The following is a 13602-nucleotide window of genomic DNA, read 5'->3' as shown; positions in this document are numbered from 1 at the left end:
GAATTCATTAGTATACCATTTTATTAAGGTGGGGCTCATTCTAGCTGCTTTTTTTCAGGTGGTCACATTCAGGGTTTTGTGACCTTAGATACATAGATACAACAGAAAATCTGAACACTAAATAAAGTGAGACCTTTACTAATTCTATAAAAGGTAAAACCAGGACGAACAAGAAGGCTGCCACCTCCTGTTGTTTTGGCTTCTAACTGCGTTGGCTTCAATGTGGGGAGGGTAACACTTCCATATGGAGAAGCAGATGGCCTTACCCCCATTAAAAATTCAGGAAGTGGAACACCCTCTCCAGATCATTATGTTTACAGCTTATCAATTCTCCCAGGTTATGTTCTTTGGGGGAGAAATTATGCCATAAAATTAGACAAAACAGTTCTAAAATATGTGAAAGGCACCTAAAATCCCCACAAACTTCTAAATGCTTGAGGGGAATGTCACAGGTTTTCTTTCACTACTTTTTCCCTTTTGAAAATGATTCTGTCTTCTACAGCTCAGGTCAAATGCATATTAAACAGAAAGAACCATACTACATGTGACATCTCTGACAAAGGTAGCCACTCCATATTTACCACTTGCAAGGCTTTGTTTGTTTTATTTTTTGTTGGATCCCCCCTGCCCCACATTAGATAGAACTAAGAAGTCATTCTAAGTCAGACTGCTAATTTACACATTTCAAGTCATGATAACGGGGGGAGGGCAGGAAGAAAACTAATGAGACCCTGGGAGACCCTCTTATTGAAAGTCTGCTCTCTGTCCAACATCAGAAGTCACCAGTGACACAGCTGCTGCCTTAGTTGGTAAACTGCTTACCTATGGGAGGTTAATAATGCTACTTAGCCAACAAGAAGGGAATCACTTTACTTCTTGTTGATAAAAACACCTAGAAATTCACTTGCCACTTTCAAGACCAAATAGGTCACTTACCAAGAAAGTCACATTAACTTTCCTATTATTTATTTAGAATGTTTTTTTTTTTTGAAAAAAAGGGAGTCAATCCATGCTTCTTATAATAGCATTGTCTTTCAAGGCCTAACTCTAAAACCCTAGTGTCCATATTGGATGTATTATTTTTGGGCAGTCTACTGAGTTTTGTGTAGCAGGTTTTTGATAGTTTGTGTTATGACAACACCCTGTTGCTCAGTCAATGATGGATTTTTGATGAAGATCAGACATCACACCAAAGCCACATGCATCATTTATGCAGATCTTGAGTTAGGGATATGGACAATGTGTTCAAAAACTCTACATCCCTCTAAAAACCATTATTTCCTCAAACCACAGAGCACAAGCTGTCAAGAAGATCATTTTCCCCTTAAAATATGAATGTTTTGTCATGATTCTCAATCTCATGAGTGACTGGAGAAATGGATGGAGGTTTCAATACCCAGTTTCCATATGACATTAGAAAAAAGTCACATGACAGTGATGCCCTTGCTCATGTTCATCACAAAAGATCTGCTGAACTTAATAAAATGGTGAGTAAACTAAGGAAAAGGGAAGTTCAAAATCTAAACTACAAAAATATCTATATTGAACTTTTTAGAAGCTACTTGTAATTTACCAAGAGAAAACCTGGAAAATGGATTGAGAATGTGAAAAGCCATCGAAGCAGTAATACAAATAGACAAAGTGGTCCAGCTGGACTGACTTCTGGCTATATGGTAAATTTAGTTCGACTTCAAAGGACTACTGACTAACTATTAACAAATGCTTACTTCCTCCTCCAGGCATGTCACCAAGTGCTTTTGTGTATGCAAGGTTCTGTCCTTTGTATCAGGGACAGCCTTTCATTAACTATGGCCAGAGCTTTAGCAGAACAGAAAATCACATTCTCTACCCTCTTTACACACACTTGCCAAAGCTAGAAACCAAAACACATTCCATTTCTAGGAATGGGGCTGGAAGATGGATGGAGGCCAATGTAACCTTGGTTTGCAACATAACTCCACCTTCTAATTATGGGTCTTTTCCTTCACCCTGAAGGGTAGCAGCTTAATTACTAATAGATCCTAATAGTTCAGTTTTAGGTGGTAGGGAGACAATCTTCTTGAGCAAAACAACATCTGGCAAAGGTGAACTTTAGAAAATAAACCAATTCTTTCACCCAGAGAGAGGACATTCAAAGACAGAACTATGAGTAAGTCTGGGGTGTCTGTCTGTCTGTCTCAGCTTCCCCCAACCATGCTTAAGTCTATTGTCTCAGTGTGTAATGTGATGTGTAATGTGTAATGTGTAATGTGATGTGTGTGTGTGTGTATATCCTTTAATTTTTTTTCTCCAATTTTGCTCAATGGAGGGTAAAATAAATTTGGAAGGTTTTGGGGGTAAAAAGTCTGCTCAAACAGAGAAAAAGTCAGTGGTCATTCTCACAAATTCAGGACTTCATGATTTACTAAGTCTCCCTTCTCTGGTAGTACACAGTAGTCTGTACTACATAGAATGGGCATTTAGACATCAGAATTTATTCTACTGAGCACAGATCCTTTGGAGAAAAACACGAAGAAAGCTGGCCTACTTTTCTTGGGAGAAAAAGATACCCTTCAACTTTTTTCACTTACTAAAAAGAAGTTTTTCTGCCGGGTACCAGTGGCTCATACCTGTAATCCTAGCAACTCAGGCGGCAAGATTAGGAAGATCACAGTTCAAAGCCAGCCTGGGCAAATAGTTTATGAGACCCTATCTTGAAAGTATCCAACACAAAACAGGGCTGGTAGAGTAGCTCAAGTGGTAGAATGCCTGCGTAGCAAGTGAGAGGTCCTGAGTTCAAACCCCAGTACCACACACAAAAAAAGTTTTCCTTCCAGTCTTCACATAAACACATTCATCTATTTAATTTGTGGATATATGGGCTTTAGTCATAGATAATTCTCTATCATAACTCTACACCTAGTATGGAAACACTGATAGTTCAAATGAACAAATTAATAAAGTAGTGAGACTGATTAAGTAAAAATGAAGTTTGTTCAGAAGCCCAAATGCATTTTATGAACATGCATCTTGTGAAACCTTATTTTTAAAGTGGCCTTTCATAGATTTTCATTTTATTTGAATTTCAAAATAACATGAAATTATGTTGATTTCTATTCAAAAGAAAGTAAAGTGGTGGTGCACACCTGTAACCCCAGAACCCAGGAGGCAGAGGCTGCATTGTGAAATTGAAACCAGCCTGGGCTACATAGTGAGGACCCATTTCAAAAAAAAAAACAGAAAGAAAAGAGAAATTATTTCACAATAAAGTAGTAAAGATCACCTTATATCCAATATGATGGCTACTATTTAAAAAATAGCAGGTGTTGGCGAGGATGTGGCAAAACTGAAGCCTAAGGTATTGTGGCATGAAGATAAAATAATGCAGTCACTAAACGAAACAGTACAGGTGCAAGTGTTTAAAAATCCATGCTGAAATCTAACTGCCACTGTGAAGACATAAGGAAGTGGGAATTTTAAGAGGGCACTCTCTTTCTGTCTGTCTCTCCATGAGATACCCTTTGACAAATCATAACTCAGCTAGAAGGCCCTCCTCAGATGGCAGAACCTTGACAATGCACTTCCCAGTCTCCAGCTCTGTGAAAAACAAATTTCTTTTCTTTATAAATTACTCACCCTATAATATTCTGTTATAGACACAGAAAACATACTAAGACAGGCAGTTCCTCAAAAAATTAAAAATGGAAATGTTAATTGGTCTAGCGACTCAACTTCTGGAGATATAATATCCAAAAAACTTAAAGTTGGGTTTTGAAGGCATACTTGTACATCCATGTTTGTAGTAGCATTATTCACAGTAGCCAAAGGATGGAAGAACCCAAATGCCCAACAACAAATGAATGGATAAGCAGAATGTAGTGTATACACAATGGAATAATATATAGCCTTATAAAGGAAGGAAATTCTGGCACATGTTACAATACCAATGAACCCTGAAGACATTATACTAAATAAGATAAGCCAGTCACAAAAGGACAAATAGCATATGATACCATTTCACATGAGGTATCTAGCGTGATCAGACTCCTGGCAACAGGAAGAATGGTGGCTGTCCAAGGCTAAGAGAACAGGAGGAAGGAGAAACTGTTTTTTAGTGGATATAGTAAAGTTCCAGAGATAGTTTGCATAATGATATGAATATATTAACACTACCAAACTGTACACTTAAAGTCAGCTAAGATGGCAAATTCTGTGGCACTTACACATTGGTTCTTTGTTAAGCAGCACAACTTCGAATTCCTTTTTTTGAACCCAGCTCTTGCTTAGTTCCCTGATACTCAGAATTCAAAGAGAATTTTAGATGAATACCTTAATATTTTGGCTACCTACTAAAATCTAGTTCAATAAAGCACCACCAAGGTGTCCTTTTCGGTGAAAGGATGGGGAGAAGAAAAAAGAAAAAGAGAACGCTAATTCTTTTATAATAATTCTATCTTTACTACGGAAGGTGGTATTACTCACCCCTCACCAACAGGTAGGCTTTTGTGTTTGTTTTTCCATGGTGGGGTAGAACATTCCATTCACCCCTTCTCCCTACGATCACTGGTCTATATTGCAAGACTGCTCATGGCAGGACAGGAAGTCCATGGTCCCAACACAACATTGTTCTCTTTGTTCTAATTGATTGTATAGCTATCCCGTCTAAAATCTTGACAAGGTTAGCAGCTTCTTTTATATTTCTGCTCCTATTGATGGAAATCTAAAGCTACAACTTTTTTTTTTTTTTTTAACTACTGGGGTTTGGACTCTGGGACTTGTGCTTGCTAGTCAGGCCTCTAGTACTTGAGCAACGCCCCAGCCCTAGAATTATCTTAAATGGGGAAAGCAGTCTAAATGTCTAACAATACTCAGAGTGGATAAAATTACAGTGTATTAGCTCCATGGTGCTGTGAAGTTTTTAAAATTTATAGTCTATTAATCAATATTGAAAACATTTGTGATATATTAAGTGAAAAATTTCATCTCACCCCAGTTAGAATGGCCATAACCAAGGGTAATAACAACAACAAATGCTGGCGAGGATCTGGCAAAACACTGCTGGTGGGAAAGCAAATTAGTACAACAACTGTGGAAAGCAGTATAGCAGTATGGAGATTCCTCAAAAAACTAGAGACAGAACTGCCATATGATCCAATGATACCGCTCCTGGGCATTGTGGCATACACATATAATGGAGTTTTACTCAGTCACGAGGAATAATGACATGGGGTTTGAAGGTAAATAGATGCTATTGAAGGACATCATGTTAAGTGAAGTTAGTCAGGATCAGAAACACAAAAGACACATGTTTTCTCTCATACATGGAAGATAGATCCAAGGAGAAACATATACACAAAAACAAGCATGATCACATACAAACTCAGATGTAGAACATATTTGTAACAGTGGAGTTAACTGTTATTCTTTTCTTCTACTATTCTTGAATTTCTATGCTTTCTTCCAGGCTTATCACCACAGAAGTTTTCATTTTATTTCTGTGGTTAGAACAATCCAATTACTAATTCTGTCTTTAGACATTGGCCTGTGCTAGATATGTCACCAAATGGACTCTTGCAATATATGGTCTTTCATGACCAGCTTCTTTCACTGAGCCCAGTGTTTCCAAGGCTCATCCACATTGCAGTATGTGTCGCTCCTCCCTTCATCTTGAGTTCAGCCTCAGCTTCAGTCCCACTCAAGCTTTTTTGCAGGATGCACACAAACTGACAGGGACAGATGTGCATAGGAGAGAAACGGGGAAGACAGCACGAAGATTACCACCCATCTCTTTTCACACTTACTTTCATTTTGTAAAGCTGCCTCGACCTTTTCAACAGTCACCAAGAGATTTTCAGACAGGTCTTTTCTTTTGCTCACTATTGGAAAACCATTCCAGACGTACATCATTTCCTAATGAGGAAGAATGAAAACCCATTTGCAATTATATGAGGTTATTCAGTATCCTTGATGACCACAAAGTACATACAAGTGTTTTGCTTTGGTTGCTAAGGATCTCAAGATAATATTTACAGATCATTTTCCTTGTCTTTCTTCATGGTGAGTTTAATATAATTTCTCCTCTTGCTTTATTATATGACTCTTCCCTTTTATACTGTGATGTAATTCAATATACATGGTATGCTTTTACTGAAAATTTAATTAATTCATTCCTTTAACAAATATATACTTAGTACCTGCTAGTATTCAATTCTTTTGGAGCGGAATAAAGAAGTAAAAATAATACTTTAAACTAACACTATGGAACAATTCTGCTTAACATAAATTTTTGTTGTTACTTTTAAGTAAAGGGAAATATTTTAAAATGCCTGCCAGTTGTTTACATAAAATGTTTCCAAGCATATCACTAGAAGTGAATACTGGGCTCAGGTTCTTTTCTACCATTAAAAACATGTGTCGGTCCAGTAATGCAATCCAGTATGCAGAAAACACATTCATTAAAGGCCATATGGCTGAATGACAGCTCCTGAAAATGTAAACTAATGATTTCTCATTGCAGATTATATTTAATGGGCTAACAGATGAGAAATTTTTTTTTTGGACCCAAAGCAAATGTGCTTTTGCTTGAAAATATTTTTCTAATGCTGCTGCTAGTGAAGCTCATATTTTAAATGGTACACAATAGGCAGCATAATTAGGATCTCCACGGAAATAAATGAATTTCTAAATATGATAGCTATTGCTTGAAAAGTGTCTCAGCAGGGAAGCAGTGGAAACAAGGAAGACACACTCAGAAGAGTGGTGATAACTTTACTTTGTGACACTGAAAGCTGAGATCACAATACTCTGCCTTTTGCTTGACCTGTGACGGATTCTTACTGACAACAGAGTAAGACCCAATTTAATAACTGAAGGAGTATTGTATTTTTATTTTATTTATTATTTTTTTTTTTTGGCGGTACTGGGGCTTGAACTCAGTCTTCGCTTTGAGCCACTCCCTCACCCCTGTTTTTGTGAGGGATTTGTCAAGATAGGGTCTTGCAGAACTCTTTGCCTGGGCTGACTTCGAACTGAGATCCTCCTGATCTCTGCCTCCTGAGTAGCTAGGATTACAGGCGTGAGCCACTGGCTCCCGTCTCTGAGGGAGTATTTTTAAATTAATGATGAGTTTTAAAAGTTTCTTAATTGATGGCAACATATTTTATCAGAAGGAGGCAAGCTCATGTCTGAAAGTTTATGAGAAACAGGCTTGTGATAAAATTCCTAGGTACAACAATTTGAGCCAACTTCCTGTTCGTTCTACATCCATAGACCTGGAGAAGGAGGTGCAGAATCTTTAAGATTTTTAACAGTCAAAGCAGGATACAGTCTTGTTCACACTGGTATCTAAGTAACTAATATAGAGAAAAAAAAAACTATGATGAGTTAGCAAATTTTCTGGAAAGTTCTGAGACAGAAAAACTTTCCCTGTGCAAACCACTTGATAAAAATGAATGAGAAGTCCCAGGTATTAATGGCTAACACTTGTAATCCCAGCTACTCAGAAGGCAGAGATAAGGAAGATTGTAGTTTGAGAACAGCCCTGGCAAAGAGTTTGTGAGATCCTGTCTCAATTAATAAGTCAGGTATTGTGGTACGAGCCTGTGATTCTAACTAATGGGAGTCAGAAACAGGAGGATTGCTGTCCAGGTCAGTCAAGGCATAAATTCAAGACCCTATTTGAAAAATAACTAAAGCAAAGAGGGTTGGAGGCATGGCTCAAGTGGTAGTGCACTTGCCTAGCAAGTGCAAGGCCCTGAGTTTAAAGACTCCCGTACCATAAATGATAAATAAAGTAATACAGTAATTGTGGTTGGAAAGCACAGCAGGCTTTCATTTTAGCTGGGAGAGAGGACGCCTAGTTACCTTTGCGATTTGTACTGTGTTTCTGTGTTTGCCTGTGTTCTGTGTTTGCCTCTGTCACAGTTACAGAACACCCTGTCTGATGGTGGTATTCTCTGGAACTGTTTACATCATGGAGGGAATACCTGGCCCATGGTGCTAGTTACAGGCTAGCCAACACCTGTCAAGGGTTGTACTTTTCTTTTTCACAGACTGCATAAAGAGTGTCTATAAATCAGTAACAAAACAAGAAACAACCCGATAGAAAGTGAAGGAAGAATATGAACAATTCATAAAAAATTGCTTAACAGCATCAGCAAGAATAAAATATGGTTAGTGGTCATTTACATTGGTGGAGTTTTTTGAAGAGAAATTTGGCAGCATGTGCCCAAACAGTAAATATGTACTCCCTCTAACTGAGGAGTCTAGAAATCTGTACCAGAAAATAACTCAAAAGATATTCATTGTAATATGTTTGTAATAGCAAAGACTGGAAAAACCTACATAACATTCAAAGGGTAATGATTAAATAAACTCTGGAATAAAAATAAAAAAGACTCAGGAGGCCGCAGAGGAGAATTGCAGACATCGCCTTGTGCTGAACAGCTTTCCTGTGCTAACAGCCTACACAAAAACTAAAGCCCCAAGAGTCATGCAATTTGATATATTCAGTATTTTTTTTCTTTTATTATTCATATGTGCATACAAGGCTTGGTTCATTTCTCCCCCCTGCCCCCACCCCCTCCCTTACCACCCACTCCGCCCCCTCCCTCTCCCCCCCCCCCAATACCCAGCAGAAACCATTTTGCCCTTATTTCTAATTTTGTTGTAGAGAGAGTATAAGCAATAATAGGAAGGAACAAAGGTTTTTGCTGGTTGAGATAAGGATAGCTATACAGGGCATTGACTCACATTGATTTCCTGTGCGTGGGTGTTACCTTCTAGGTTAATTCTTATATTCGGTATTTTTAAAAGAAGATTTCACTAAGTGAAATTTAAGTAGAGCTTGTAATTTATAGAGACTTTGCCTAAATGCTATAGCGATTAGGATTACCAGCTCAAGTCAAACTATAACAACCACCAGCCACTTGGAGCTCTTGAGCAGTGGAAATGTGGCTAGAGTAAACCAAGGTGTCTTATAAGTGTAGAAGACACACCAAATTTCCAAGAACAAGTTCAATATAAAAGAATGAGAAGTAGCTCATTACTTATTTACTATTATGTGTTGAAATGACAAAATTTTGCATAAGTGCATTAAAGTATATTCTTATCATTAATTTCAGGTTTTCTTTTACTTTTTAATATGAAGATGAAGTTACATTTGTGGTTTGCATTATTTTCAATTCAACTTCCTCTCTCCCTGCCTGAACTTCCTTATTTGTAAACTGGAACTAATGAGACTATACTTATAGAGATAGTGTGAGAATCAAATGATAAGCTTTTTAGAAAAATAGCATTTATCATGATGCCTGGAACATAGCAACTAATCAAAAAATGTTAGCTATGACATTTATTTTTTGTTAATAATATGTTTATAAGTGTTTACCTTACGATGGCTTTTAACTGCGCTGTAAACTGCACAACCAGTTAGATATGCTGGTGCTCTGAGTAGAGAATGTATTTCTATGATATAAATAGTAGATAACATAAAAGCAGATACCAGGGCTGGCAAGATGAGCTTCACAGGGGCAGGCAAGGAGGGGGAGTAACGCCGAGCCTTCCTCACAGCAAACTTCTCAGTAGGGAGAGATTTGCCAGCGATTCTCTGCTTCAGGCCATCTACCTGTCTGTGAAGACCCCAGCCCCAGTAAGAGGTCGATTAGCATATGGATTATTCACACCTGTGGTGTCCACACTGCACACCACAAACCAGCAGCACCAGTAGCCCCTGGGAACCTGAACAAAATGCTGATTCAGACCGAACTGAATCAGCAACAGAAGGGGTGGGACCAGCAATCTGGAGTCTCATGGGCCCCTCCAGGGGATTCTGATGCACACCCAAGCTCGAGCCACTGACGAAAACATTTTTTTCTAGTCAGCCTAGCTAAGGTCTTATATGTATCAAACATGGTCCAGGAAACCTAGGTATAAAACTGATACTTTCTGTAAGCAAGCAGGAAAGAGTCCAAAGTATTTACTTTCAGTGTGGCTACCAGAGTGGCAAGAGAGTGCACTGGTACATGTCCTGCTCCTATCTGTAAAGATGACACAGATCTACAAGATGATGTAGCTCAAAAGATAGCCATCAATTAATGTATACTTTGAAAGAAAGTTTCCCAAGCAAGGCAACTTTGAAAATAATCAGATTAGGACTCATACCGTATTTATAAACTTCCGTTCAAAATTCTAAGTAATTTCAATTATGAAATTCATAAGCACATAAAAATAAGACTAAGATGGACAGACTACATGCTCCTGAGGGCATTTTTTTAATTGTTTGGTTTTAGAATTTTTGAGACAGGGTCTTACTATATAGCTCAGGTTGGCCTCCAACCGAAGATCCTCCCACCTCAGCCTCTCAAGTGCTAGGATTATAGGCATCTGTGCACCCCCACACCTGGTACCCAAGAGCACTTTCTTATGCATAATTGTATGAATGCATCAAGCAAGTTGCTGAGAAAGATTCAAGGAAATATTCTATTATACCACTGAAAGAAGGCAAGATGAAATAAGAGGGAAAAAACCCAACAGCATAACCCCAATAATAATGCACCACTTCCAAAACATAAATAAAACAGCACATTGTCAAGATTCCCTGTCACACAAACATAGCTGCAAGAAGCTAGAAGGATGACATTTTGACTCTTGGCTAAATGTATTGTTTTAAGGGTTCCCACAACAAACAAGTAAAGAAATTAAATAAGCAAGAAAGTGAAGCACAAGAGAACACTAAAGGAAAAGAGTCAGAAGATGTATTTGTGCACCTTTATATACCCAGGACTTTGCTTACCTGAATAAAGTCACCACGTTTTCATTAGTTGCTGCAACATCCTCCTCTGGAAGCATACTCAAGATGGCGGCTTTCAAGAACACATATGTTGCCTTGAAAAGAAGAGGAAAAGGAGCTTGCTCTAGAACATCTTTAGGTACATGACATTTCTATCTTGTAACTCAGAAACGGCCCACAAGGCTTCCAGATAAGAGGCATCAAAGAAATCAAAGGAAATGAAGTCTTCAGTTGTCTGTTTCAAGTAGAATAACACTTTCCCATTAATTGGAACCATTTTCCTATTACATGACTGTATCCCATTCATGGGTAAGAAAGTAGGCAGAATGAGCAAAAGTTCATTACCTCATTCCTCCCAATTTCTCACAAATGGATTAGAATTCATTTTAATTATCACAAAATGCCTGGTCATCCAGGCACTGGGGAAGTCTACACAAATAATCAACACTACAATACTGGTATGTATTCCTTTAAGTGCAGTTCATCTTTAGAGTAAGACATCTTTGTTGAAGAGAACTCTTTGGGCCACTTTTAAGGCATGCAATGCTGAGGCCAATGCTGAGGTCAGTGCTTGTGCTCGAGTAGAAGGTGCTTAATACCTATTTCCTATTCTTGCAAATCTCTGAATTGAGAAAACAGTGTCACCATCATACTTTTGAACAGTCCTAATTGAAAAATTACCCTGGCCACTTATAGCAAACAGATGACACCAATGAAAGCACTACACCTTACCTTGGACCATTTGCTCTCTTTACAAAGTAGGTCCACATACTGATATGCCTGCATCCAGTTTTGTTGGAATATAGAAGTCCACATTAGCTCCCAGTAACAGAGATGGTGAAACTGTTTCCATTCTTCTTGAACTGAAATGCATTTTCGAAATATCTCTTGTGCCTATAAGTCAATTGCATAAAGCTGATCATCCAGATATTAGATAAGGAGATAATAACCTAATGGAAAAATACATAAAACACTTTGTACAAAAAGGACAAAATTATCACTCATTTAAACCACTCAATATGATGTTACATTCCTTTTCTTATATGATACAGCTAACTTTTGCCTCTTTATTTAGAGGAGAACTTGGCACCTTCCCAAATAAGATTAAAAAAAAAATGCCAAAGTTCTTTAAGAAAAGACTGACAATAAAGTTGGGTATGATGGCATGCAACTGCCATCCCATCTGCACAGGGCATTACAAATAAGAGGATCTCGATACAGGCCAGCCTAGGCTGTATACCCAGGGCTATATAGCAAGAGACTATCTCAAAAATAACCAGAGCAAAAAGGGCTGGAGGCATGGTTCAAGTGGTAGAGTGCCTGCCTAGCAAGCATAAGGCACTGAGTTCAAACCCTAATGCCACCAGAAGACTGACAATAACACACCAAAAGACTGACAATAATAAAATTAGAACTTCCATTGGGCAAAACACACTTTATTTAATTTCTAGGCTCTGGACAGACTGGGAAAAGACATTACTATCCATATTACTGACCAAAGGTTAATTATCCTCTTATTAAGCAAAAAAAAATTTCACAAACTTTCAAGAAAAAAATAGTTCAATAGGAAAACTGGTAAAGATATAAACAGACAAATTAGAGAAAAAGATATACAAATGACAAGTATAAATATGAAGAAATTTATAAACTGGGTAATAAAAAACTTTAAATTACATTATCTTTTTTTTAGCTATCACACTGACAAAAATTACAAAATGGAAACTTTCCAGAATTGATAAGGAGTATTGGAAACATGCATTTTCATTCCTTTGCAGAAGCTGAAGTTGAAAGAACCTTAAGTAAGGAGGGCAATTTGGCAGGATTTATGCAAACATCTTCTGACCTGTAAGTTCTAATGATCAGAGTGTTACAATAGTCTGGTTTGTAGTGGCCAAACACCTATCCACAGTAGCCTGCGTTAGTAAGTACAGTACAACCATTCCATGAAGTGAAATCCAGCTATCAAACTGAATGGAGGGAGATTAAGATGTATTACCTGGAGAAAGATCTAAGATGGGATTTAAGTAGAAAAAACAAATTACAGAAAATCTACGTGTGTTTGATCTCATTTGTGTGGAAAGAATTCATTTGTGAGTATGTGTAAACAAAGGAAAGTCTCCTCACTCTGCTACTTCTTCAAGGGAATTAGTGAACAAGTTCCTTTGGTGAGGGGCCAACATGGAGTGCAGTAGAGTTGCAGTGTACGTAGGGGTGAGAGACCAAAGTCAATGTGGATGCAGAAGTTGATAATAGCCAATGTCTTTTGAAAATTCCTTAGATTGCCCACCTGTTATTTTACATATTTGCTCTTGAATTGCCTCATATACGTTATATGTATATTTAATAGGATATACATACAAAGTAAAATTTTGGCTTCTTAATTGCAATAATTTATTCTTTATTTTTGTCTAGTCTATACGACCAAATTTACTTCTGTTGAATGACTATGTGACACAACTCCATCATATAGCCACTATTGCAAATAACACTTGCCAAAAAAATTACCTCTTCAATATTCCCTTTCAGCAGCTCGATTCGGGCATGATAGAACAACACGAGTGAACCCTGTGTAGAAAGGAAGAAAACACACTGTCAACAGTCAACACTGAGTGATGGACTGTGGTTGAAAATACAATTGAAATACTAAGCATACATCTGGAAACTTCTGGAGGAAGGGGGCAAGGAGACTCTCAGCTTCTACCACGTTTACTTCTCCTGTGCCTAGAAATTGAACAGATAAAGTCTCAGTCTTCATGAAATATAGATATTTATGACTAACTCTCCAAATTTCATTAACATATAACAAAAACTTACTCATGGAAAAAAATGAAAACTAT

At 37.7% G+C, this 13602-nt stretch overlaps 1 protein-coding gene across 5 annotated transcripts in view; it reads right to left on the bottom strand.

The window, feature by feature from the left end:
• Positions 1-13602, bottom strand: part of Ttc39b (tetratricopeptide repeat domain 39B) — a 122237-nt gene that overhangs the window by 11019 nt on the left and 97616 nt on the right. For all 5 annotated transcript variants that reach the window (XM_074051821.1, XM_074051817.1, XM_074051820.1 and 2 more), the window contains 6 exons: positions 13419-13486; positions 13271-13330; positions 11498-11659; positions 10769-10860; positions 9479-9605; positions 5781-5889 (listed from right to left, as the gene is read on the bottom strand). In XM_074051821.1, coding sequence (XP_073907922.1) covers positions 5781-5889; positions 9479-9605; positions 10769-10860; positions 11498-11659; positions 13271-13330; positions 13419-13486 — 618 coding nt within the window. The remainder of the gene's footprint in view (positions 1-5780; positions 5890-9478; positions 9606-10768; positions 10861-11497; positions 11660-13270; positions 13331-13418; positions 13487-13602) is intronic.

This window comes from Castor canadensis, chromosome 13 (genome assembly GCF_047511655.1).
Source record: "Castor canadensis chromosome 13, mCasCan1.hap1v2, whole genome shotgun sequence".
NCBI lineage: Eukaryota > Metazoa > Chordata > Mammalia > Rodentia > Castoridae > Castor > Castor canadensis.
This window is presented reverse-complemented; position numbering and strand designations above follow the sequence as displayed.